The following is a 26,334-nucleotide window of genomic DNA, read 5'->3' as shown; positions in this document are numbered from 1 at the left end:
GGGGGCGGTGGGGGGGGGGGGGGGGTATTTCATTAGTCTCCAATTAACCGCACGTATACATGGTTAAAATATTTAATGCGATTTGTATTGTTTATTTCCCGTGTTTCAATAGGTCGGTTACAGCATTTAGGTCAGAAAGGAAATGAAGTTTTTATAAGCTGCATTACCCGTGCTTTGTTTTTACAGCACTACGGATTCATCCTGTCAGCAAATGGTTGGCAAAACCGGAATATCAATAAGGGGGAGGGGTCCTAAATGAGAAAAAAAAATGTTCCATTGGCGTCATTTTGTATTGAAATTAATGAACGTTTATTTTTTAAATGTTTTTTAAAGGGGCTCGAAACCCGAGAAATACAACGTAGGCCTACTTGGATTTGTTAATGGGGTCGGTGTGATGGGGTGTCAGCATTCGTACTGCTGAGACGACAGCTTGGCCACTGCACATCACTAGTACATCATTCTTGGAAAACAGACAACAATAAACAAATAAATATATAAGCTGACAGAATTATATGGAAATGAACTCGAAGAATAAGAGGCAGATCGACCTACAATAGCATTTTAGCATTTATTAGTATAAAATCAGGTCGTTATATGATTTTGCGTATATCGTTAATTATTTCCTTGACAGATTTAATTTGGCAAAAACGACAATTATAATTCGCTCCGGTATGTTGGAGAAACGAAAAGAAAGTTTTCCAAGTTGAAACAAAGCTGATTTTGAAATGGTGATTAAAGACGTCTGCGATTAAAGAAGAAAAATCATTAAAGATGTTGATAATGTATCATTATAATCCGCAACTATATTTAGTATATCATTATCCATCAATGGACTGTCCGGTGAAGCAATCTTTGGTAGGGTCACTTTCCTTGACCAACAGAGAAGAACAGTTCGGTCCATTTATCAGCTTGCAACCCTGCACAGAAATTACTCTGGATCCCGCTCTGGTGCCGTACCTGGAAGAACCGATTAATTGAGAAATCGGAGAATGATCACGAGTCCTTCTTGGTGCCTTCTGTCTGTGTTAAGAAGTATATTTAAAATAGATGAACTATTTTAAAAGTCTGTGCCAATAATTATGGATGGAGAAAATTAACCCTGCATGAGACATAATGAATTAAGTGTCATTTTTATAGGATATTGTTACAATTTCAAACCTGCGAACCACAAGTACACCTACTGGCCTATGGTATATATAATAAGACACGATAAAATATTTGGGTGAATTAAAAAAAAACTAAGAATCAGTTACTAAGTTGGCTAAATATTATAACAGACCAATCGGAGAAACCAGGGGATATTAGACAAAAAAACAAACAAACAAACTACTTTTACGTGTTGAAATGATGGTGACGTCATTAGTGGCGCCGCAAATCAAAGTGACGTCACTCACACACAGCAGCTGAGTTCCATGTCATGACAAGTGCACCTGATGCACTCATCCGGGAACTTTGTAGTGTCTCCGAGGGACAGAATCACCCCCCTGTACTCGCAATAGTTGGTAACTTTCACAGAACCGTCTGGTTCGACTGAAATTACAGACGAAAACTTTTTACTGCGTCATCATCTACCAGTAACTCAATAAGACAATGTGTAGGTTTGGGTTAAAGTGTAAATCTAAGTGACAATTAAGGTAAGTAAAGTAAGTGACGTCACTTTTTTCTTAGCAAGACCCCAGCATTTAAAAGAAGTTATTCAAGGACCTAATAATCTGTCTTAGACTTATATATTGTATTTTGACAGACGTATATAGAGGAGTGACATAACATGATTATAAAATACTGAACATGTATGTGTTGCAGGCCAGATTGAAATCCAGGCTGGTGTAAAATCGACCATAGTCAATTTTACACCAGCCTGGATTTCAATCTGGCTTGCAACAAATAAAATTTGATTATGGTCGATTTTACACCAGCCTGGATTTCAATCTGGCCTGCAACATATGTATAATAATGGTACACTTCTAGATACATAATTTTGGCGCTATTCATCTATGTATTTTATTATTATTATTATCATTACTTTTGTTACAATTCTTTATTTCTGTACATTTTCACCAGCTCAGTCTGGTGTAGAAAGTATGAAAAAGGCATATATAATACATAACATTGCACTGTTTACTTTTACAGGATTCAAAATACAATAACGCGTTAACAGTAATAAGTTTTTGGGGTTTTATCGACTGGGCTTAGCAGGACCTGTCCCAGGCAGAAAATGTAACCCCCTGCGTCTTGAACACACTGAGTTCTCGGAACAAGTCAACAGACAAATTGGGAGTACAGTCAATACCGGGTTTAGTTTTGATGTATAACTGTCCGCAGCGTTTGTAGACTGTTGGTAGCACCGAGGGAATTTGACTGCACTGGCCTGTAAGGGCGTATTCCCAGACATTTAGATCGATCTATCCCCGTGGGGAGTCTCACTAGATTACTGTCAGATAATCCAGCTTAAATGTCCGTCCCTCCTACTACAAGCTGTATGGGGGTAATTTACTTTCGTGCCCGCTCGGCTGACAGCTATTTAGCGTGAACCCCCAGGGAGTTAGGTCGATCTAGTTTGGATCGATCTAATCTTTGGGAATGGGATCTAAGTCAGCAATTTCAAAGAGAGGTTCTACTTCTGAGATACTGCGACCCCTCCCCCGCTTGCAGACCTGCACGCCTTATTTAACTTACCAGAAACATTTTCCCTGTGTGCCCCGGGCTTCGGCAAGCAATAACCGTTAATCCCACGCGCTACGAGCAGGACAGCAACAAGCTGAGAGAGAAGACCCATTTTGAGAGTGCCACGTAACACTACGTAATGAGAATTAATTTTGTAACACTGGCAGATCTGACACAGACGTAGAAAGATTAATACATCTCAGTCACTGTGCTAAATCACCGGTATGAGAGTGTTGATGGAAATGTTTATTTAGAAGATTAAGGGTTAAATACTATGAAAAGTGGGGGTTTTTTTTGCACGTGTTTTAGTGTGATCTCCTCCCTTTCTGCTCCTCTCGACACGAATTAACACCGTCCAAATTGATCATTGATTGTGTGATGCGGTTAGGGAAGATGCAGACCGTAAAGATACTGGTAGGCCTACTTTCATTCCACAATTAGTCCTAAGCACAACATTACGCAAATGTGAATTTTGCTACTATTTAGACGTAAAACATAATAGGTTATCCGAGTGACAGCTCTTGATGCCGAGATGGCGACTACTGTTTAAAATTCAGAAACTAACTTTTAAAAAACTACTTCTGAATGTGTATGCTTAATAGGGAAAAGATTATTGTATTGATTAATATACAGCCCAGTAACCAGCAGATTAAAAAATCGAAGAAAATTCTTATAGTCGACCTAGATAAATTTTTAATTGAGAGCGGTTCTCTAATAGATTCCACGCTACGGGCCTGGTTTTATTTGAATTCCCACATGAGGGATTGGAAGCGTGGGCAAGTGCCCTTTCGTGAGCTTCTAACGTACCCCCCCCCCCCCTTCAAAAAAAAATTGTAATAATAAGTCATAATAAAAGCTGACTTAATATTTCCTCGGTTTGCGAAATGTAACAAGATGAAGAGGATTAAATTATTTTCTATACATTTATTTAGCTGCACAGGGAAGAATTGTCCTCATTTTATTTTTATTTTGCTGGGAGAACACCCTCCACCCACCCTCCGAACAAAACTCCAAATTGGCCAATGATCACATATTCTTCTGTTAAATGAGTAATCAGTTACATCAAACATCCTTAAGGCAGTAAAAGCAAACAACTTTCAATGCAGATTTTTTCATTCATCCTTATTATTCAAGGAGAATATATTCAAATAAAAAAAAACGTTTTTCTTCAGTTTTGAATATTTTATTCAAATTTATAGACAAATACATTGCACGTTCTTTTCTAAAAATTTGCTGATCATGATTCTTTATAAAACAAATGAGATATAATAACATGAAGTATTTACAAATGAACTTTTTACAATTTAGTTACATCTGTCTTTAATGTCTTAAATTGAACAGTCTTTAATGCATGGATCATTGGAGCATAAAATAAATACAACTTCCACATTAATTTTTGGTGCTTGATAAATTTCTTTAAGACAACAACTTGTTCAAAATTCTACTTCATTTCTACTTTCTTCAACAAACAAAATAAAGTGCATTAGTCAAAAATGGTCAAGATTTCACAGTTCTAGTATGTTGGCCTTTTTTATACTTTAATAATTAATAGAATAACTGTCTTTTAATTTTACACATTAAATCAATTCTTTTATCAGTTTTACTTTCTTTTTTTTTCAGTTACTTTAAGTTGCATTTTACATTGTACAGTCTACTGAACACAAACTTATATTGAGCATTATTTTCAGTTGTTTTCTCCTCAGATTAGTCCACCTCCTCTACAGTAGGGCCTCCCTGTGGACCTCCCATAGGCGTCTCCCTCGCTCCTTTCTGTCCCGCACCATGGATCTTCGCCATGATGGGCGAGCACACTTTCTCCAGTTCTTTCAGCTGGTACTCAAATTCATCCTTCTCGGCCAGCGAGTTCTCGTCCAGCCACTTCATGGTATCATTACACTTGTTCATCACGGCATCTTTATCCTCGGAGGAAATCTTGCTGGCTCCATCTTCCGCAGCCTGCCTGTAGCTGAAAATCATGGATTCCAACTTGTTTCTAGCTGCTATCTTTTCACGCTGCATTTCGTCTTCTTTGCTGTATTTCTCAGCCTCGGAGACCATGCGATCAATGTCCTCCTTGGACAGTCTGCCTTTGTCATTTGTAATGGTGATGTTGTTGGACTTGCCTGTGCTCTTGTCTTGTGCTGTCACATGCAGGATGCTGTTGGCGTCAATGTCAAATGTCACCTCAATCTGAGGGACACCACGGGGTGCAGGGGGGATGCCACTTAGCTCAAAAGTGCCCAGTTTGTGATTGTCTTTGGTCATTGCCCTCTCACCTTCAAACACCTGGATACTGACCCCTGGTTGATTGTCAGCATACGTGGTGAAAATCTGCGATGTCTTGGTGGGGATTCGTGTGTTGCGGGTGACCAAGTTTGTCATGACACCACCAGCTGTTTCGATACCCAGTGACAGAGGCACAACATCAATGAGCAACACGTCCTTTACAGTGTCATCCTGGACTCCAGTCAATATGGCTGCCTGGACTGCAGCTCCATAAGCAACAGCCTCATCTGGGTTAATGGACTGGTTCAGTTCTTTGCCATTCATGAAATCCTTCAGCATTTTCTGGATCTTAGGTATACGTGTAGACCCGCCCACCAGGACAATTTCTGCAATTTGTGACTTGTCTAGTTTAGCGTCCAAGAGAGCCTTTTCAACTGGTACAAGAGTAGCGCGGAAAAGGTCGGCACACAGTTCTTCGAATCTGGCCCTGCTGATGCTGGAGTAAAAGTCGACACCTTCATACAGGGAATCGATTTCTATGTTGGCCTGGGAACTGCTGGACAGGGTTCTCTTTGCTCTCTCACATGCTGTTCTGAGACGCCGCATTGCTCTGTTGTTACCACTGATGTCTTTTTTGTACTTGCGCTTGAATTCTTGTATGAAGTGATTGACCATTCTGTTGTCAAAGTCTTCACCACCAAGATGTGTGTCACCAGCTGTAGAACGCACCTCAAACAAGGATCCATCAGCAATGGACAGGATTGAAACATCAAAAGTGCCACCACCCAGGTCAAAAATTAGGACATTTTTCTCACCCTGTAGCTTTTTGTCTAGTCCATAAGCAAGGGCAGCAGCTGTTGGCTCGTTGATAATACGAAGTACCTTCAGTCCTGCTATGGCACCAGCATCTTTAGTGGCCTGTCTTTGTGAGTCATTAAAGTAGGCTGGCACAGTGATGACAGCTTCGTTGACCTTCTGACCCAAGTAGGCCTCTGCCGTCTCCTTCATCTTAGTGAGAACCATAGAGCTGATTTCTTCAGGAGTGCATTTCTTGGTCTCACCTTTGTATTCAACTTGCACCTTGGGTATACCACCTTCATTGACAACCTTGAAAGGCCAGTGTTTGCTGTCTGCCTGCACCGCTGGATCATCAAATTTACGACCAATCAGTCTCTTTGCGTCGAACACTGTATTCTGTGGGTTGAGGGCAACTTGATTTTTAGCCGCATCGCCGATCAATCTCTCGCTGTCTGTGAAGGCAACGTAGCTCGGTGTTGTTCGGTTGCCCTGGTCGTTGGCGATGATCTCAACCTTTCCATGCTGGTATACACCAACACAGGAGAAGGTTGTCCCCAAGTCAATGCCGATTGCTGGAGCTTTTCCTGGCATGTTGTCGCTGTATCTCTATTAAATATTGAGTTAATGAAAATGTAAAGTCGATTGGTTTCTTAACCAATACCGTCTTTTCTCCGCTTACTTCTGTGCTTAGATTTATAACTGACTTCTTCATGGCAAGCCGGCCGTTTATATACCCTACGCATGTCTATTTTTGCACTGCCTAGAGCCTCCGAAAACTAGAAACTGCAAGAACGTACTCGAACCTTCTCAACCGACAAGCTTCTGTTTACGGAAGTTTCCAGAATCGTGACGTCATCAGCGCAGTAGGATGCGCAGTAAAAGGGTCTGTGCGTTTGTGGAGTGCTTTTAGGATTTCACATTACTCTTCCATAAAAATTACCAATTCAAAATGTTTTTATCGTCAAAGAATTACTAAAAATTGTAATAATTAGAGGGTAAACTTATATGTATAAAAATTAAGTTGGAACGTCGTGAAGCATGTTAAGCTCTTTTCTAATGAAGGAAGGAAATACGCCAACCTTGTGGTTACCCGATTTCTCCCAGATTTGACTTTATTGTTGTTATTTGCTTGCAGAAGGAATTTTTCCTGTCTTTGTCTTCAGTTTTATTTTTGACAATGTAGCTATCACAAAAAGAAGGTAGTGTTTAATGCATGGATTACAGGAGCAAGGACAGATGTCAACATCAGACGATAACCCCTTGTTTCAAGCTGTCACAGAAGTAAGCAAATCTGGGCACCTTCGTAGCATTTTCGTAGTATCCCCCCATATAACTAACTAACTCTGTGATATTCAATAGCTTTTATAAATTAATATGTGTGGTGACTTTGATCAATGTCTCGGTCACTCAAGTAAATTAGTATGGCAATTTGTTTACTAATTTCAACAATTTTTACGTGGAACTTATTAATGCCCTCCAAATATTATGGGAGCTCAGTTAATATTCAATGGGGTGAAAATTTCCATTTCGTCAGAAAATGGTAAAAAAGGTCCTTTTTCCTTTTCACCTGACAGATGGTCAAAATAAAACGAGAAAAATTAACTGTGATTTCCTTTTTCCTTTTAAAAACAAAATTGGAAAAAAACGAGGTACTAGTACTTAGTTATTCTTCTATTTTCTATTTTAACAGCAAAGAGCAAAAACAATATTTCCAGATGTGATTAAAAATAGAAATATTCACCGTTTTCCAATATCGGGAGGGAAAAATATATTAGAATATAGGGCATTATCCCTTCTGTGAGGGAGTGAGACAATGGGAAAATGTGTATACTTTTTCCATTTTGGTTTCAATGGAAAATGGAAGTCAGCTCCTTTTTCTGATTTTATTTTTAGATATCTATCTTGTGTTCATTCCTTTTTCTCATTAAACAGCAAATAAGGAGAAAGATTGATACATTGTATTTACTGATGGAATACATTAATGTTTGTATTAAAATTTTTTAAAAGGTGTGAAAATTTTAATATACAGTATTACTAAGTTCCTTTTATCTCTCATTCCAGGGGGACATAACAACTTGTAGACAGCTAATACAACAAGGATGTGATCTTGACAAGCCAGGATTGATTAGAGGCTACAACCTGAAAATGTCCCCATTGTCCCAGGCCATACGAACTGAAAATATAGAAATTGTGAAGTTGTTGGTGTGGGCTGGGTGTGATATGGAAGCAGTGGACAGTTTAGGGTTGGTGTTAAATACTAGATTATATTTTTGGTCAGGTAAAATACCATTTGATATATTCAGTTCAATTCAATTTATTTCTGTACTGGTACATAGATTGTCATGACCTTGCACAATATGATATACTAATGACGATACAATACAATTAGTGCATTACCATTTCTCTTGTTGGTATTATGTTGCCTAGCCATTTGTGAATGAAAAAATAATCTTTATATAATGAACATACGTACTAGTAAAATTACTCATAAAATATTCTATCTAAGTAATGAGATAAACCTTGGTGTGATTATAAATTTACCATAAACATACTATAAACATGTTACATGAAAGGATATGTTTAGTCTTAAAACCACAGTTACATAGCTGTTTACATGGCTGTTTAAAGCCAGTTTGATGACATAGATAATTAGGATTAATGACAATTACATAAGACTGATAAGTAAATAAGTTACACAGATATAAATATTGTGCCATGTATATAGTGATATAAATATTGTGCCATGTATATAGTGGGTAAATTAAGCCCAAGAACAAATTTTGATAAACTATAGTGAAAATTATATGGCATGTCACAAGTTTCACTAAGAGCTAAATTTAGGTTGAATCTATCAGTTTTAACGGCAGCAAAAAATGTGAAAGGTTTGAGTCCTTCTGAAGAAACTATATGCTCTTCAGTGAATAAACATAGTGAGTGCAATTGAATTATCTACTTCGTGAGCTGTTCGCATAAAGTTATTTTAGTTCAAAGGATGCTGAACGCAGCAACAGATTAATTTTCATTCTAATGGGTTCCAAAGAACCGTTATTAAGTGGAGAATATGATATCACTGTCCTGTGCTAAACTTACATTCAAAGTAAAATTAATACCTAGTGTATAGTAACTGCCTTCACCTTTCCTAAATTAACAATTACATTTGAAACTTGTAGAAAATCTATGAACTAAAAATTGTCAGCTGTAAAAGGTTGCATCCTCTTCCTACTTATTGTTATTATACTATTCAGTATATACCATTTACTTCCCTAGGTCTAGCTCCCTACAGCTAGCAATTAACCATGGCTCTGCTGAGATAGTGAGGGCTTTAATACAGGGAGGGTGCAACGTGAACCGTGGCTTGAATGATATCAACTTCACACCTTTGCATGCAGCATGTGCTGGCAGCAATAAGGATGTCATACAGGTGAGAAAAAGTTAATTTTGAAAAAAAAGCAAGGTTGATATGAGATTATTACAGAACCCAATTGTCAGTGGAAAGGAAGTAGTAATATTGAAATTTGAATTAAAAATAATCACAAGCAGAACAGAGCACATTGGAGTGGCCAGTACTGAGGTAGAAGTCAGTTATAATGTTTAAGATTTTTACTTAAAGCAATAATAACTCTTCCTTTGAGATTCAAAATTCTGCAAGATTTACATTGTAAACAATGCATGAAAATATATTCTATTGCATTTTACCATTAAAACGGCTGTTATTGTAGTAAAACTAAAATCCGTGCTTGTCAATAGGGCTTTCCATGCCTTTCTTCCGGGTCGTCAAGGCATCCGTTGCCAATGACGTTGGGGTGTCTCGCGGATTCTCGCGTTCATTCGAGACCAAAATAATATGGCGCCAAACACATGATGCAATCTGCAGACGTAAGTTGTGAGTTTTTTAACAGTGCATCGGATAACGAAAAGCCCAGAATTTCACACATTGTAGATATAAATGCATTTTGAGCAATAAGACGAATATATCTTATGAATCGTACATTATTGTTATAAAGTGTTGTTGTTGTCTGCTTTTCCCGCGGTTTTAAGTAAGTCACCAGAAAATATTGCTCAATATCGCGTGACTATGCAATGTCAGAGAGGGCTCCGTCAGTTAAAATCTCTTAAGAGATTTTAACAAAAGCCAAACATGTAGGAAAAAACCTGGACTAACTTTGAATGCAGGAATGGGGTCGTTGACCATTGGTAAGTACGGGAAAATTAACGTTTACTCCAGGAAAATCCATTTTTAGGCCAAAACGAAGAGTTATTATGACTTTAACTTTACCTCTGTCAACAAAGGAGATTATGCTTTCATCAATGTTGCTGTGTCTGTTTGACGGTTTGTTAGAGGACAGGATATCTAAAAAGCTCCTCACAAATGTTGATTAAAATTTCACAATGGGCAGATACTCATGAAAGAATAGATTACAATTTCAACCAAATCATGGTCTCTTAAGCCATGTTAGCTCTTTCAGTGATTGCTTTTTTTTTTTTCCTTGGCGGAGGTCTGTCTTCTTAGGGTGCTTTCTAATTGTACATATTATTATTATTACTATTTTCAGGCATTGCTGGAAGCAGGGGCTAACCCTAATGAGATTGAACTCGACTACAGACTCACGCCAGCTTTCTACACATCTTCTCTTGACATCTTCAAGCTCCTGGTCCAGTATGGCCTGGACATCAACTCTCGCAGTCGTTCCGGTGAAAGCACCCTCCACCACGCCATACTCTCAGGCAACCCACAGCTGGTTGAGTTTGTGATTGGTTGTGGCGTGGAGCTCAACCACAACCAAGTCCAGTACAAGTTCTCTGCCACCAACTACCTACAGCTGTGCACCACTCGGTCGCCGTTCTACCTAGCATTGGAGGAGCAGAGGTACTCATTTTGCCAGCTGCTGTTACAGCATGGGTGCGATACAGGGTTTGTGATGGAGAAAGGAGACGCCTTGCTGAGGATATTAAACAGCGGGCAGCTTGACCTTGTCATGGTGTTGGTCGAGGCTGCGGGCAACTACGACTGGACAAAGCTGGTGGATGTCGGGATGATTTCCTATATTGTTGGAAGAGAGATTATTGACCAGATCCTGGAATATTTAACAGTTGTTTCCAGGAATCCTTTCTCTCTGAAATCTCTAGCAAGATTGACTTGCAGAAGACACATTCAGAGTCTGTCGAAGAACAAAAGCATATGGCCACGTATACAGCTTCTTCCTGTGCCAAATATACTCAAACATTACCTGTGCTTAAAAATAATTTAATCTGAACACAACAAATTAATTGTGAACTTTTTGAAATATGTCTTGTCTGGATAGTTTAAAAAAGGAAAAAGTAAAGAAAACGTATTGGAATAAACATTTCAGCGCCAGTATTTCTAACCTCATGCTTATTGCTCATCAGCAGGTGCTCCAACTAGTGGGAGATGTTGGTTTTTGGAGCCTCAGGGTATTATTTTGTATTAAAGGACCTGTGAGTGATATACAAACTTTGATCTATGAGAGATAGTATCAAATAGTGGCATTGAATGACATTTTGTTGAGTAATTATTATACCTTATTATACCCTATTATATTCAGACACAGATGTTCATTTTCTAATACTCCATGTCTAAAAATAAAATTTCCATTGATTCATCCATTGAGTCGGTATTTGAAAAAGTCACCAAAATTATTTTTTGGTTGTGAAATCAACCAAATGAACCAGAACCTCATAGAACTTGGATATTTCCACTCTCGCCTACTATAAAAACTATTTTCGCACCAGTTGGTCCTTAAGAAAATTATTCTCACATGTCATAACTTTCTATCTTTTATTCAGTTGTATTTACTCTATAAATTTGCGCTTAATGAAATTTTAATCTCTTCATTCTACAACACTGTCAACAAAATTAGGTTGAATAGCTCGAGGAATACATTCTAGTAGGTCTTTACCGTTAGCATGACGTTGATGACCTGCTGTGAAAATACAGACAGCCGTTAAAAAATTGCGGTGAATATTGGGGCGCCGCAGCATCGTTTATGCGGGGACATTTGCAATAAACATCCTTGAGGTGAATTCTACAGGTGAATAAAAAATGCTCTCTTGTTCTCACGACCACAAACAAAAGAGACAACCAATATTGATATGCACATTTAGATGCGGTTTAGTTTACCTTTTTGTTTTATACTTAAACTTTAAACTCGATGCAATATATCGCCAGGAGATGTAGGCTAGGCCTCTATATACTATAGCTTAGTTTTGAGACATAATCACGCGTAATACAACGGTAAGTGGGGATAGTAGACAGCAGTGATGATAACCTGTTTGTTTAATATGTATGAATTATATTAAGCCCATAGAATTATTCTGTGTGAGAAGATATAATAAAGCCTAAAGGGGTTGGGTAACTTGAATGTATGAATACTATGATTATACAGGAGTAGGTTAGGTTAGGTAAAAAATATGTGTTTCGGATTTACAGGTTGTGATGATTATTTTTGGTATTATGTTTGAGGTTTTTGACACTTCTAGCAAGGGAAATGGCTCAGTTTAATTCGTTATCCTATCAAATGGCTCAGTTTGATTCGTTATCCTATCAAATGACTCTGTTGAATTCGTTATCCTATCTGTAATCAAATGACTCAGTTGAATTCGTTATCCTATCAAAAGACGCGCCAAGTTCGAATCGTTTTTTTATGCATGATTTCTACCTCCGGAAATAGTTGGTCAGCGCACTGGCCTGTGGCTAGCTGGATTGACTGAGGACACTTAAATCAAATGTATACATATCCAAAGTTACTAAAGTTCCTCTACTAGTACACTCACAACATTGGGAACATATTAATTTATCACGTGCTAGCCACGAGCGCGTCAGTACTGTGTTTACATATTCCATGTAGGCTAAACTTCATTTCTGCTATCAATAGATACACCAGCACATCGCCAAATCTGCTCTTTTGACAATCGACCCCTATGAGAATATAGCCTAAAATCGAACATAACAATTTAACCCCCCCAAAACGCTGATATGACGTCACCAACAGAATGTCCATGCATTTTGTGAAGACTTTATGTAATAATATCCATAACCATTACATGGTAGTAACATAGCAGCCAGTATTTTTATATGAAGTTGTTTGTTAGCCTGGTTTTGGCCAACAGGTCAGAGTAGGCCTATGTAATGAATGCTTTTATACCGCACAAAACGCAATCCGAAATTCCATGGTTCGCGTCAGATTTACATAAAATCGCTCAAAGAACACCCAAGGACACATTATGGCCAGTTTAACGGTTTATTTGTTGACGCTCGCTAACTAAATGATTTACCCGAAGTCTACAATTTCTTATCTTCAGTGCTGCACTTGAACGCGGTGCATACATTTTTTTTTAAAGATTGAAATAACTGAAATTGCACACTTTAGATAATTACATGTAAGGCCATAAAACCAGTTGAGTGCACAAGAAAGTGAATCCATTCAAATTTATTTACAAGTCTGGGGGTTATTTTTGTGGGACAAAAATGCGTATACGTGCTTCAAGATATAAAATTTGCATCACTGAAAGAATTTTTGAAAAAGTTGGACGCAGTCGGACGTAAATCGCAACTTTAAGTGACCCAGCCTCGTTAATTCAAAAGCCTGAAGTGCGCAGAGGTCGTTGTTCGAAGAAGAGACATCCTGTCTCATCACAGTCGGCAACTAGATACTCTGAGTCGTAAACATTACCGTTAGCAGCAAGTTATAACGACGAAACTCTTCGCTGAAGACTGTTACAGAATGGAAATTAATGTGTGGGGACTGGTTGCCATAGTGATTCTCTATGTCGTCATATTCATCATTGGGATTATCGCCGGTCGTAAGGCAAAAAGGAAAGGCAAGCAGTTGGATAGTGAGGAGCTGATCCTAGCTAATCGGAACATCGGACCCTTTGTTGGGATTTTTACGATGACAGGTATGCTACGGCACTAAATATCACGAGAAAGTATGGTTGTTTTACCTGTCTTTTTTCTTTTTCTCCTTTTATAGTTGTACAATTTCACATTGGACTGATAAGAGAGTAGGATTTATTGAATTAAGTTGAGAAAATTTTTCTCAAACCCGTTGGAAGATCCGTTCAAGTGATTTAAATTTTTAAAAGGTTGGGGGATTGGGGGGGGGGGGAAACGCCCGTTTTGTGGACCCCCCTCTCTCTCTCTCTCTCTCTCTCTCTCTCTCTCTCTCTCTCTCTATATATATATATATATATATATATATATATATATATAAAATTCAACATGTTTATTGTCCTATAACAAGACCCAAACGCTTTGATTTAGGGCCGCCTGAATTTCGCAGAACCCAAGTTTTACAAAACACTCTTGCGAAAAGTTAACTACAGAATATTAAAACTCATAATTTTTTACCAATACCGTGGCTGCAATAGCTGAAAGCAGAGAAAGTGCATTACTCAGAGCAGGTTCACCCATGTTTTACACTCTTGCTTAAAGTAAACGACGGAATATTAAACCTTTACATTTTAGTCCTATACCAATACCGCAGTTGCAATAGTGTAAGACATAGAAAATGCATTTCCCAAGGCAGGTCCCAGATTTGAATAATTTTACATAAGCAGATAATAATTCAGACAGAGAGCAACGGCATGTAAATAATCCTCTCAGCCATCTAAAAGTGCTTTACATTCACAGCTCTTTCGGTCATTTTCAACTCTATCAGCAGAAAATCCAATGCACAAACGTATATTGGTATGGAGTTGACCAATTTAAAACCAACTAACACTGGTGACCGGTCAGCAAAAAGGTGCTCGAGCACCTTTAATTATCGCTACGGCCAATCGCTTGAAACTGATATATCATTTGCAATCGCACCTAAAGTCAAACGTTTAGCGAGATAAAGCTATCCCTTTAATGCGTGCCGACGTTCAATCTCTGGTTCCCACGACCGATAAAGCGTGACTATGGGAATTATGTTAGCGGAACCACTGTCTCCAACATAATATCTCCTCGGCCATACGCAACAGTATCAATTGTCTTCTAATACCAGCACTAGCAGTAATCCAACATATGTCGTGTGTCATGAACGTTTGTATCTTTTATTCCTTTTTATTACCTGTTTACTTTTTTTTTTTTTTAAATATTGTGAAGGCAATTTTTGTGTTTTTAAGAAGACAAAATGCGTAGCTCTATACTTCATTAAACTTGAATACGAAAAATGTTGACAGTATTTATCTTTATTTATTTCCCCAAGTGATAGGTGACTGTTTATACGTCTGAAATAATAATAATTATTATACATGTAACACCCAACATTAAACTTTTTTATTCACTAGAGGGTTCAGACAGAGTTGAAGACATATAGTACTGTGCTGCAAAAAACGTTTTTAAGTGATTACATTTTATGGTCAAGTGGTTTTATTGATAGAAACTTAGTCATTTAAGGTTTCAAAAACTTCTCGTTTGTATTTTGCTCACGTACCAATACAATCAAGAAACGTTTGTCAGATTTCAAATAAGATAAATGTATTGCATAGAAAGTGTTGGGCTTTTTGTCATCGTATTTTTAAAACTGAAGATCCATTTTGAGATGAAATTTATATACCAAATATTAGGTGGATAAATTTACTTAGAAATTAAAAGATATCCTCTATATTTCAATAAAATTCCAGTTTGTACAGCCTCATTACCTCTGCATCTGTCACGTTCTCACCTAAAGATTGTAATGCAGTAGCTTTTCAGCATCCTGTGGTAGTGGATTAAAAAAGCATAGTCCAAAAACGCCATGCCGGAATTAACCATTTTGAAATTTAAAAAAAGCCTTCGTTTGCCATTTCTAAAAAAAAATTGTCAGCATACATTTCATGCACGTAAAGCTAACACATTAACAAAAAGATCTCAACTTTAACATGAGAAATTAAAAGTGAGCGTTTTTTTTTTTTTTTTTGAGTGATTTCTGTATGCTATAATTAAAGTATCTCAGCCTACAGCTACAGCATTTGTTTGAAAATTGTAACATTTCCCATTTTTCAGCCACATGGGTAGGCGGTGGCTACATCAATGGTACGGCGGAGGAGGTGGTAAAGAATGGTTTGGTTTGGTGCCAGGCGCCATGGGGATATGGTCTGGCTCTGGCCGTAGGTATGTGTAAACTGGTAGTTACTATGGTACAAGGAACTGCTACATTTCTGGCAAGGAACTGCTACATTTCTGGCAGTAGCTCCATGTAGGTGGATAACGGTAGAATGCTGGTTTGGTAGATACGGGTAAGTTCTTTGGCATCTGGTAAGCATCAACAGAATGTTGGTTTGATACCAAAGCACCCTGGAGATACGGATTAGTTTTGGCATCAGATGGGCATCAACAGAAGGTTTGGTACCAAGACACTCTGGAGATGGAGATACGGGTTAGTTCTGAGTATAGGCCTTTGGCATCAGATGGGCATCAACATAATTTTGGTTTGGTACCAGGTTCCCTTGATTTAAATAAGTTCTAGGTGGGTATTCGACTCCGCCATGCAGCTCACCATGGACGGCATTAGGTGAGGCGTGAGGAGAGATGAGCATCAAATGTAAATTGGGTCGGTACCTACTAAGGTAGATTATTTATTTATTTATTTATTTATTTATTTTTATTTTAAGCTTAAGTTTGGCTTGATTTTTTTTTTAATTCGGCAAAGTTTTTCATCAAACTAAAGGTGAAGTTCCCGTAAATTGCTAGAAAAGATACTTTTCTTGTATGCCGAATTTAATATGCCAAAACTAATGCCATTACAGTTTTCGAATATAACATAAACATGTCAATTCACCTTTTTCCTTTCAGGTGGCTTGTTTTTCGCCAAGCCGATGCGAGAGAGCGGATACATCACGATGCTCGACCCATTCCACGAGAAATATGGCCCTGTAATGGCGGCTCTTCTATACATTCCGGCTCTTATTGGAGATCTCCTGTGGGCCGCCGCTATTCTGGCAGCATTAGGTAAGATATGCAGGGTCATAGGCCTACTCATTAGTGCACGGGCGTAGGGAGCGAGGGCTAGAAGGCCTACCCCACTCCCACGTCCCCCACACCAGCAATTAGTGTAGGATGCGGAGGGGTGGGGGGGGGGGGCACTCGATCCCAGCCAACCCGTTTTTTGTTCTAAATGGTTAGTCCCCACCAAGGTCCCCGTGCTTATATTTAAAATGTGCTTTTTGGCACATGAGCGTCATGAGTGTCATGAGCATGGTTGTAATGCTATTATAAATCGGTCGTGATTCGGGAACCTAAAGCACGTGACGCTATAGATGGTTTCTGATGCGTGGCCTTTCTAGTCTAGGCTGTCCCTTTCCCACATGTTTGACCTGAAAGTGAAGACATAAGAAGCTTATCGAGTATACCAGTACTTCGCTTTGGCATCACGGACAAGCTTTCATAGATACCGTATCAAGTTCGTCAAACAGTGGTACTAGTTACAATATTTACGGCACCTGAAGACTGCCGTTGTGACCTAGTGCCTTAAACGACCCGTCACCTTACACAACTCACATCATGTTGTCCACATGCCGTCTCTTTAGAACAGAATGATGGGCGTTTTGACAGAAGCAGTCACCTTAATTTTTAAAAACATTTAATCCCATTGTATATGAAATAGTTTCGCATCTTATGAAGATCTAATGATGCTGTAGTAAATTAATCCTTTTCTCTTTGTATTTTTTGCATTGTATTTTATTTGTAAAGTCTACAGAACATATTTTCATGGATTTCAGATTCTAAATAATTATATAATTATGATATTATTAAAAAACTCGTGTTCATTTTTTGCTTACAGGTTCCTCGTTGACGGTCGTCATTGGTCTGGACAATACCATTTCCATTGTGGTCTCGGCCGCCATAGCTGTCCTGTACACATTAATGGGCGGACTGTATTCTGTGGCGTATACAGACGTGGCACAGCTCCTCTTCATGATGTTTGGGCTGGTGAGTCGATCTATTTCGATAACAGCACTCGAAAGCGGCAAATTAGTGAGAAGGACTATCATTAAACATCGTTAATATTCGTCCGTTTAGATTAAATACGAGGAAATGCAGCTTCCAAACCCTTATTTTTTTTTTGTTTTTTGTTTTTTCTTTTTTGTATTTTGGCGCGTGGATATTTTTGCCTTGTGTACCAAACTGGTGCTAACAATATATATATATATATATATATATATATATATATATATATATATATATATATATATGTGCGATTCTCGCTCCCTATATATATCCTTAGGCCACGCTTTTTTATTTTTATGGATGACATCCTCTGGGGACCCCAAAATCGGTGCGAGCGGGCAAAAAAAAAAAAAAAACTGCTTAAGAAAAGGTATGTTTTCAGTACACAGCTGGAAACACTAATTTACCACAGAAACACGTATCAAACTAACAACATGTCTTTATCCATGCTCTCAAAATATAAAAGCATTGTTAATAGGGACTACTTCGTAGAAAGGTAAAAAGTCATGAATATATATATGCTGCATATTACCAAATCTATTTAAGGTTATTTCATGCATTCTGTTGGTATAGCAATCAATAAAACAAATATCAAATAAACAGCGTGTCTTTATTTGTACTTTCAGAAAATTTAAGCATTGTGAACACTTCACAGAATTGTCAAAGAAGGAAGCAAAGATAGGCCTATGCTTCCTACTACCAAATCTAAAAAAGGTAATTTCGGTCGATGCCATTTTGTCTACTTCGACTCACACGTAGCAGCCAACTATCGGGTGGCCTGTCCGACCTTCAGTCCACCAAATACCACGACGCTCTTGTCGACCCTTTCTTCACTACAAAAAAAAAAAAACCTGGTAGGCCTAAGCCTATGTGCTGCTTTGGACAGATTGTCACTGAAATTTTCCGGGCGATGATCGCTGGCCGCGGCCAGCCTTTCGTATAATTGTAAAAAGGTGATATCTCCATGTCCAATATCAATGGCAAACCAATCCAAAACTACGGCCCCCGTTCTCTTTATGACTTTAATTGTCGTGTATTTTGAAATTAATGCTAGAGATGAATTTGACGCAAAGCGGCCATATTTCCACGTGGTGAAAATACGCATGCGCAGAAAGCTCATTTTCCGCACTCGGAACTACTCGGATGTCTCCGCAGTCGACAATGACAGCATGGAGCTTGCGGAATTAGCCGAGGATTGCCGATTGCATTTTCCCGCAAATTCAATAACGACGTTTGCGACAACCGACTTCCTTGGAGGGGGGGGGGGATTTTTTTTTTTTTTTTTTTTTTTGGAGAACGGACGAAAATCGGTGCGCGCGCAGGATGTCATCCATAAAATTAAAAAAGTGTGGCCTTAAGATCTGAAATTTTTTTCGTCCCTATTTTACTAATTTTATTAAAGACCACGTGCCTGACCAAAGAGAATCAACAACCGCATCCAATTGAACTTTTTTCTGAACGCATTCTTTGATGTCAGGTCCTTGCCTTCCCCTTTGCTATGAAACACGAGGCGGTGTCGGACATAGCGGTGACAGCCCCGGACTGGTTGGGGTCTATTGATGTGGACAACACGGGCACATATCTGGACTCCGCCATGCAGCTTATCATGGGAGGTATTCCATGGCAGGTGAGAGTGATTTAGACAGTGGAGAGCTCGTGGTAGAGCCCCAACCCAATTCTCACTCAAAACCATTTTTATTAATTCATTTTAGTTTTTGTATTTTGTTTTATTTTTTAAAAGCATGTTACACTTTTCTGTTTTCCTTTTTGTCCTCTTTTCCTCCCAAAAGCACTCCTTTTTACACAATTTTCATAAACTGTATTTATTTTCCGTAACAAGACTACATCATTTTATTTTTGAACATAGGTTAAACTGCCATTTGCATTTTTGTGTGCGTGCATGTTTCCACTTTTTTTAATGAGAAGAGATTTAAATACGGCATATTTGAGACATGGAAACATTGCTATTCAATCTCAAAACGGGCTCTTCGAGCCAAATTAAAGTGGCTCCTACTTTTGAATTTTAATTCACATATCCCCTTTCCACACAGCTACTATCAACTATGTTAAGTGCGCTTCTTTGCTATTTTACAGGAATACTTCCAGAGAGTAATGTCGTCTAGGACAGCACGTCAGGCTCAGTTGATGTCCTGCATGGCCGCTTTTGGTTGCATTTTATCAGCTGTACCGCCGGCTATCATAGGCGCAATTGCCGCCTCTACCAGTATGTAATAATTATTGCCTTTGAAGCTCGTGACGTCATTGTGACTTCATTACGTCATTTTAAATGACGTCACGTGACTGCTGGGTGACGGATTTACAGGGAGTTGCATTATAGAGTATTTGGGCCCTTTTTTTTTGGGGGGGGGGGAGGGTAGCACATGTTCACTTTTGTACTCTCCCTGATCTGCATTTGATCGAATACTTTTTGGTGTTTCAACTTGAATGCATCAACCAGTTTTCATTTAAAAATACTGAATATACTGTCAAATACATAACTCAGATTTACCAGTCCATCAGACAAATGTTGTCAGCTGTCATTCCGCTCTCGAGTGGCGATGTAATTTCTCAATATAATCCACCTCATATTTCCAGACTGGACGATGACCGGCTACTACAGAGACTTCAACATGACCAGTGTTCCTCCAGAAGAGTACAAGAACCTTCTGCCCCTGGTCCTGAACTACCTGACACCGCCCGTGGTCTCCTTCTTCGGCCTGGGGGCCGTGTCTGCCGCCGTGATGTCTTCCACGGATTCCATTATTCTGTCCATGAGCTCACTGTTTGCCCACAATGTGTACCGTCCACTGAGGCAATTTTTGGGATGCGGTAGGAAGGTGAGAAGATTTCGATGAAGAATGTAAAAGCATTAATTAAAAAAAGGAACTGCTACCAAGAATAAAGTAATTTTAATCAATTAACAGCTATAATTAACTGAAGAAAAATTACACAGGGGATGAAATTATTTTCTCACTGCTACCAGTAGGCTTGAATTCATATTTTGCCATTGACGTTTTAATCAATTTTACTCAGTCTATACTTAGTTGAGCTATATTATTCTTAAACCAATAAACCAATTTTTTTTTATTTTGGTTTCTATTTTATCGGCAGTTAATTGAATCGAAGTCGCAAAAAACTTTCAAATGTCTACAACAAAAGATGTGCTAACATTGCACTTTGTCTTAACATTCAAGAATTAAAATTGTTTTCAGTCTTAAAAAGTGATGATTCTTCGTCAGGATAAGACTGCTCTTTATAATTGTTTTCACCGTGATTCGACAACTTTTCTGTCGCGCTTATGAAAACCATTCAAATAACTGTTTATCTGGCATCAAAAGTTTTCCTTTGTCGTTAAATCTCTTCCAGGCATCTGAACGCGAAGTGACATGGGTGTTAAGGATATCAGTGGTGGTGTACGGTGCTTTGGCCACTTTAATGGCCATCACCATGAACTCCGTGTACGCCCTGCTCTTCATCTGCTCGGACGCTATCTACGTTATCTTGTTCCCGCAGCTGACCTGTGTGCTGTTCTTTAAGAAGTGCAACGTGTATGGATCCGCCATTGGGTAAATCTCTAGTTTTGTAATTTTTAAATCTCATGGCTATGTCTTGCTCTATCTTTCGGTTTTGCATGTTTTATCATGTGTATGGATCCGCCATTGGGTAAGTCTCTTATTCAGTAACTTTTAAATCCCTTGGCTATGTTTTTCTCAATTTTTCGGTTTTGTGTGTGTTTTTTTATAAGCAGGGAGAATTTCGTTACTGCATGAGCTTCTGCCCATTTCTAGGTATATATAATATAGGGTGTTCCAAAAGCAATTGCCGAAGGTCATGGAGAATACTTTATATTGGATGCACAGTGTTAAGACTGAGAGAAGCTAACAGTGGTAGATATTGGCTCATGTTCAATAGTTTACCGAGGCAAAGGAGGACAAAATTCCAAGACCGGCATATTTTGGAACACCCTGTATATACATTATAATGGATTTTGATGATAGTCGATATCTTTCGAAATACTACGGCGTGGCAACCATTCTCCAAGCGTGTGGTAGGTCGAACAATCAAAAATAAATTTCTAAACCTGATAGAAGACGTGGTCATATCCCTTTCCCATGTATTTTGTTTAAAATTTCAGCTACGTGTTAGGCTGGATTCTTCGTCTTGGAGCCGGAGAGAGTACTTTTGGTATCCCAACGTTTATATACTTCCCTTGGTATGACTACGAAAACAACATCCAGCGTTTCCCTTTCAAACTTTTAATTGTCATCATCACTTTTCCCACAATTATCTTGTTCTCATTACTCTTCGAGTTACTAATCAGAAAAGAAATAATCCCCGATTTCCTGTCTTGTTGTCTGGCGGAAACTGAAGCAGACGACACGTCTGACAAGGAGCGGGAAGGACCCAAAGATCTTTCAGAGTGGGAAACCAAAGACATACATAAACCTAGAGACAGTGACGTAGTAGGGTTGAAATTTAGAAAAATGGACAACGTTGACGTAGATTTTCATTTTGAAGACCCCAAGCGCACGTCTGGGATTTGGGAAATTAGAACTCCGGCTGCCGTTGAGGGACAAGAAGCTATGACTCTGAATTGTGATAACGCAGGCCAAGAAAGTGGCTCGGCGGAGGTATCCTCTACCAGGGTATCAGATTGATTTTTTTTGTCACTAGATATTCACAAATATGTCTCTGGCTTTTTCATGATTCTATTCCCTGCTGTGTGGCACTTTAAAACATAATCTCTTCTTCTGATTGTGATATTTGGCGATAAATAAATAAGCTTTATTACGTATTACTGAATGCTTTAATTTCCAAAGGAAAGAACAATACCATTAAGGGTTTTATTTGTTTGTTGATCCGATTTATTGTAAACATAAAATAAGTACCAGTGTTACTGGAAAGGTAGTCTTAGAGCCTTAGAATAGATGATCCTCGGACTAACAGAGTTGGGGCCCAGCAATTAAACCTCGGAGTCGAGATTTAATCTGTTTAATGGCGCGTGTGGAGGCAGGGAGACCAACAGGGTAATAATCGACATTTCTTTTGAGTGGCACGTACGGCCATGTTTGATCCGTGGGTCTGTTAGTCCGAGGATCATCTGTTCTGAATGGGCTCTTACACCCCATTTCCATAGATTAGATCGACCTACTTTAGATCGACCTAACTCCCTGGGGGTTCACGCTAAATACCTGTCAGCCGGGCGGACACGAAAGTTAATTACCCCCTTTACAGCTTGTAATAGGCGGGACGGACATTTAAGTTGGATTATCTGAAAGTAATCTAGTGAGACTCCCCGCGGGGATAGATCGATCTAAATCTATGGGAATAGAGCCTTAGTCGGAGCACTGCGGTTAGTTGATGGGACGGATGCCACCTGCACAAAGTAGTGGGAAGAAGACTATACTGTTCCTACTGGATTACCATTCCTGTCACACCGGCATTTCGTACGTAGGCCTAAAAAATTTCTTTCGAAAATTTATATCACAAACATTCTGAGCATGACCCCCCCCCCCCCCCCCCCCCCCCCCCCAGTAGAATTTAAAGGTGAATAATTCTAATTTCGAGGATGAACTTTCTGAGCGTAAAATCCTCCTGAGATGTCTACCAGCTGCCGTTATTAACTTTAAACCGGCATAGTCCCTCCCATTTCGACGTTGTTTTATTACCACGCGGCTCTAGCGTGATCTGTGTACCGGCTGGTCTCACTTTGGGAACGTTCAGATAAACCCATCATACTGGCTAGATCGATCCAACTCTGCGGGAGAGTCTCCCCAAGTGCAATCACTGTAATCGGCTTCCTCCTCGAGTTGCTACGGAGTAGTTAACTAATTAACTAGCTACTCAAAGAGGCGTGTCAGACAATGAATTTGATTACACTGATTGCACTTTAATAGCGAGAATCCACCGCAAAGCTGGTCGATCCAGCGTCGAACGGTGTTCAAACCTGAACACGGTCATAGTAAGCATTTAGCAAAGATTAGGACGTCCTTTTCAATCTTGATTTGCCGAGCGTGCACGTATTGGATTTGGTTAAGGTTTATGAAATTGTTGTTGATGTCAGCATTTTGTTATGAACATTTAAGTGCGATGATTATATTTATAAAAAAACAAACAGAATCTTCTTTGATTAAATTGGTTTATTTTTTTCTTTGCTAATTTTCTTCTGTCAAATAAATATCTCGATTTTTTACATAGCAGCTTACCGTTATTTCAGTTAGTCATAAGCATTTTTAACTAAATCAATGACACACAAAGATATTGATATTCTATAAGATATTATGTATAAAATTCAACTACATATATGTGTTTACTTGATGTCAAGTGCTTGTCTTGTATTAAGTCTGACGTTAAGATGATACGTTTCCAGTCACCTTAAGGCTGCATTCACAACAGCAGACTAACTAGTCCGCCGATAAATATGGCGACCCGCTTAAAAGCTTGCCGCCTTACTCTCAAATAGACACTGAACAGAATCCTGGCGGGGATTAAGCAACAAGCATTCAAAGGGGGTCAGCCATATTTGATGCGCAAACTAAAGGTAGTCAGTCCGCTGTTGAGAAAGCGGCCTAAGGTGTCTTCGGTGCTTTCGTCGAAGTCGGCAGCAATGTATGTCACTTTGCACTAGCAGCTTTCTTTCTTCACCGAAGCTATATATTATAGCCAGTTCCAAAAACTGGTGAACAGAAACGGACCAAATCGGCTCTAAGCAAGTGAGTTGCTTTTGACTTCCGTGGGCTATCTCTCATCCTTTGCAGTCGTCGCTTTTTCCTCATAAGGAGATGGCAATGGCTTAAACGTTTGACATCTGTTCTTGCTGTGTCATCGGATCCGCAGTCGCCTGTGTCGCTTTTCTTTTGGCCTAGAGCTGCGTCAATGTCCCGAAACAAGCGGAAAAAAACTGACCAGTCTAAATACGTCATTTCAAGGGTCGTGGCCGGCCCGAAGTACTGGTGGCAGATCTTGATTAAGGACTTGGGTTTGTCCAATACCAATGTGTAGGCGCCGCAGAACGAGACTGTAAGGGCTTGATCTTTTGACAAGGCCTCCTGAATTTCTGCAGCATGTCCCTTGAACTGCCCCCACTCTTCCGAGTTGAAGCGGATCTTGTTTCTCGCACTGTCCGTCAATACAACCAAAAGTTCATTTTGTTTGTTGTAGCAGACTGTCGCACAAAACGACACACCGAAGGGTAAGAATGTTGCCATTCCACTGACAATGTGAACAATTGCTCGAGTAAAGGTGTGTGTGTGTGCGTCTTTCACGCGTATATATATACAGGCGAAAATGCTGACGCGGACAAAATTTTTTGCGTGTCATGCTTGAAAAATGCTTGATCAGCAAGAAAAAATGCTGAGCTAAGGCAGAAAATTGCTGACGCAGACAAAATTTTTTGAATGTCATGCTTGAAAAATGCTTGATCAGCAAGAAAATATGCTGAGCTAAGGCAAAAAAATGCTGACGCGGACAAAATGTGCCTAATCCGGTGTGAAGAGTCTGATACCCCATTCACACTACAGTTGCAAAAATGCGCATTTCTGTAATTCGGATTTTTCGTGAGGAATCCAATTCGGCATTGCGTTCACACTCGCGAAGCAAATCCGAATCCCACGTTGAAAATTTCAGGTTTAACTTCCTGTTTTGAACACTCGCGCATGCGCCGCACAGAAAAACTCAAAATACCAACAAAAAAGTCTGACGGCAAATGTATCTCAAAAAGACATTCCAGCATTCTTGGGAAGCATAAGATGGCAAAATAAGTTTGTTTCCTCATGTTGTAGTGAATGGTGACCTCCAAATACGTTTGGTGCAATCGCTAAAGTAATAAACAAGCGTTCATAGATACCCGCACTTATCTGCACACATGCGCAGTTAGGTCTGTACAGGTGTCGATTCCGGTAAGTTATCCGGATCGCGCTTAGAAATCCACCTCGCTTGCAGGATTTTGAAAATGCGCATTACAAAAATCCTCTTGCGTTCACACTACTGCATTTATTCGAATTGTGACCTAATTCGCAATTTATCCGGATAACTGAGCGTAGTGTGAACGGGGTATGAGAGTCCACTCCATTTTATTATATAAGTTAGGGTTAGCCTGATGTAAGTGGGGCAAAATCTAGGGCGAGGTCTATCTGTGCAAATTTATGGGAACCGGACCCTCTGTCATGTCGGGCTCTCTGTCACGTTACACCGGCGTTTGTAAATGCTTGACCAGCAAGATAAAATGCTGAGTTAGGGTAGAGTTACATAAAATGCTGAGCTAGGGCAGAGTTACATAACACCTCAATGTACATAAAGGCCCCGAGACTCAAACGTATATCGGTCGACTAACTCTATAGACATGACCTAAGCAGAAAATTCTGTCATATATGGGTCAAGTGCACCCTGAGCTTCAGAGATAACTTGACACGATGAAGATAGGCTATAGTGAAGAGCTTAGTGTCAAGTTATCTCTGAAGCTCAGGGTGGTCAAGTGTGATAAGCAACGCGAAGTCGCGGTGTTTTTTTTCTTTATTATTATTATTATTATTTATTTATTTATTTTTATTTTTTTGCAACACTTGGCCCTATATAATAATTAAGGGTGCATTGAGATTCTCACATCATACTGTCCAGCTGGGCCGGCCCAACTCTGCGGATATAATATAATATGCATCACATTGGCCTTTGCAATAACCAACTGTCGTGTATGCTCTACGAACCAGGTAAACACA

The 26,334-nt window shown here is 39.2% G+C and overlaps 4 protein-coding genes across 4 annotated transcripts; 2 read left to right on the top strand and 2 right to left on the bottom strand.

Annotated features, from left to right (window-relative positions):
- Nucleotides 1-83: 83 nt before the first annotated feature.
- LOC147762261 (beta-microseminoprotein-like) lies at nt 84-3,072 on the bottom strand. Its single transcript, XM_087010258.1, has 3 exons — nt 2,677-3,072; nt 1,395-1,530; nt 84-957 (listed from the first exon to the last, which is right to left on the bottom strand). The coding sequence occupies exons 1-3, from the start codon at nt 2,774-2,776 to the stop codon at nt 819-821; spliced, it is 375 nt and encodes a 124-aa protein (XP_086866384.1). The 5' UTR covers nt 2,777-3,072; the 3' UTR covers nt 84-818.
- An 895-nt stretch (nt 3,073-3,967) lies between these two features.
- Nucleotides 3,968-6,522, bottom strand: LOC106153171 (heat shock 70 kDa protein 1B-like). The gene has a single exon (XM_013527000.3). The coding sequence runs from the start codon at nt 6,277-6,279 to the stop codon at nt 4,369-4,371; it is 1,911 nt and encodes a 636-aa protein (XP_013382454.2). The 5' UTR covers nt 6,280-6,522; the 3' UTR covers nt 3,968-4,368.
- A 105-nt stretch (nt 6,523-6,627) lies between these two features.
- Nucleotides 6,628-11,311, top strand: LOC106152362 (uncharacterized). Its single transcript, XM_013525910.3, has 4 exons — nt 6,628-6,969; nt 7,750-7,931; nt 8,956-9,109; nt 10,242-11,311. Exons 1-4 carry the CDS (start codon nt 6,898-6,900, stop codon nt 10,935-10,937), a joined length of 1,104 nt encoding a protein of 367 aa, XP_013381364.3. The 5' UTR covers nt 6,628-6,897; the 3' UTR covers nt 10,938-11,311.
- A 1,462-nt stretch (nt 11,312-12,773) lies between these two features.
- On the top strand, nt 12,774-22,996 carry LOC106153173 (high affinity choline transporter 1-like). The gene is made up of 9 exons (XM_013527002.3): nt 12,774-13,605; nt 15,677-15,784; nt 16,466-16,621; nt 17,454-17,602; nt 19,098-19,247; nt 19,715-19,844; nt 20,216-20,457; nt 20,987-21,186; nt 21,756-22,996. Exons 1-9 carry the CDS (start codon nt 13,431-13,433, stop codon nt 22,276-22,278), a joined length of 1,833 nt encoding a protein of 610 aa, XP_013382456.2. The 5' UTR covers nt 12,774-13,430; the 3' UTR covers nt 22,279-22,996.
- Nucleotides 22,997-26,334: the final 3,338 nt, after the last annotated feature.

Source organism: Lingula anatina, chromosome 4, assembly GCF_051362555.1.
Source record: "Lingula anatina isolate TDL-2025a chromosome 4, LinAna3.0, whole genome shotgun sequence".
Classification (NCBI taxonomy): Eukaryota; Metazoa; Brachiopoda; class Lingulata; order Lingulida; family Lingulidae; genus Lingula; species Lingula anatina.
This window is presented reverse-complemented; position numbering and strand designations above follow the sequence as displayed.

Bases quoted from the DNA above. Each gene is read 5' to 3' on its own strand.
- LOC147762261 (XM_087010258.1), bottom strand. From the start codon at position 2,776: ATGGGTCTTCTCTCTCAGCTTGTTGCTGTCCTGCTCGTAGCGCGTGGG. The intron at 1,531-2,676 runs GTAAGTTAAATA...CTGTAATTTCAG, and splicing joins ACACAGGGAAAATGTTTCTG to TCGAACCAGACGGTTCTGTG. The intron at 958-1,394 runs GTGAGTGACGTC...CGGTTCTTCCAG, and splicing joins ATGGAACTCAGCTGCTGTGT to GTACGGCACCAGAGCGGGAT.
- LOC106153171 (XM_013527000.3), bottom strand. From the start codon at position 6,279: ATGCCAGGAAAAGCTCCAGCAATCGGCATTGACTTGGGGACAACCTTC.
- LOC106152362 (XM_013525910.3), top strand. From the start codon at position 6,898: ATGCATGGATTACAGGAGCAAGGACAGATGTCAACATCAGACGATAAC. The intron at 6,970-7,749 runs GTAAGCAAATCT...CTCTCATTCCAG, and splicing joins TGTTTCAAGCTGTCACAGAA to GGGGACATAACAACTTGTAG. The intron at 9,110-10,241 runs GTGAGAAAAAGT...TACTATTTTCAG, and splicing joins GCAATAAGGATGTCATACAG to GCATTGCTGGAAGCAGGGGC.
- LOC106153173 (XM_013527002.3), top strand. From the start codon at position 13,431: ATGGAAATTAATGTGTGGGGACTGGTTGCCATAGTGATTCTCTATGTC. The intron at 13,606-15,676 runs GTATGCTACGGC...CCCATTTTTCAG, and splicing joins TGGGATTTTTACGATGACAG to CCACATGGGTAGGCGGTGGC. The intron at 21,187-21,755 runs GTAAATCTCTAG...TTAAAATTTCAG, and splicing joins GTGTATGGATCCGCCATTGG to CTACGTGTTAGGCTGGATTC.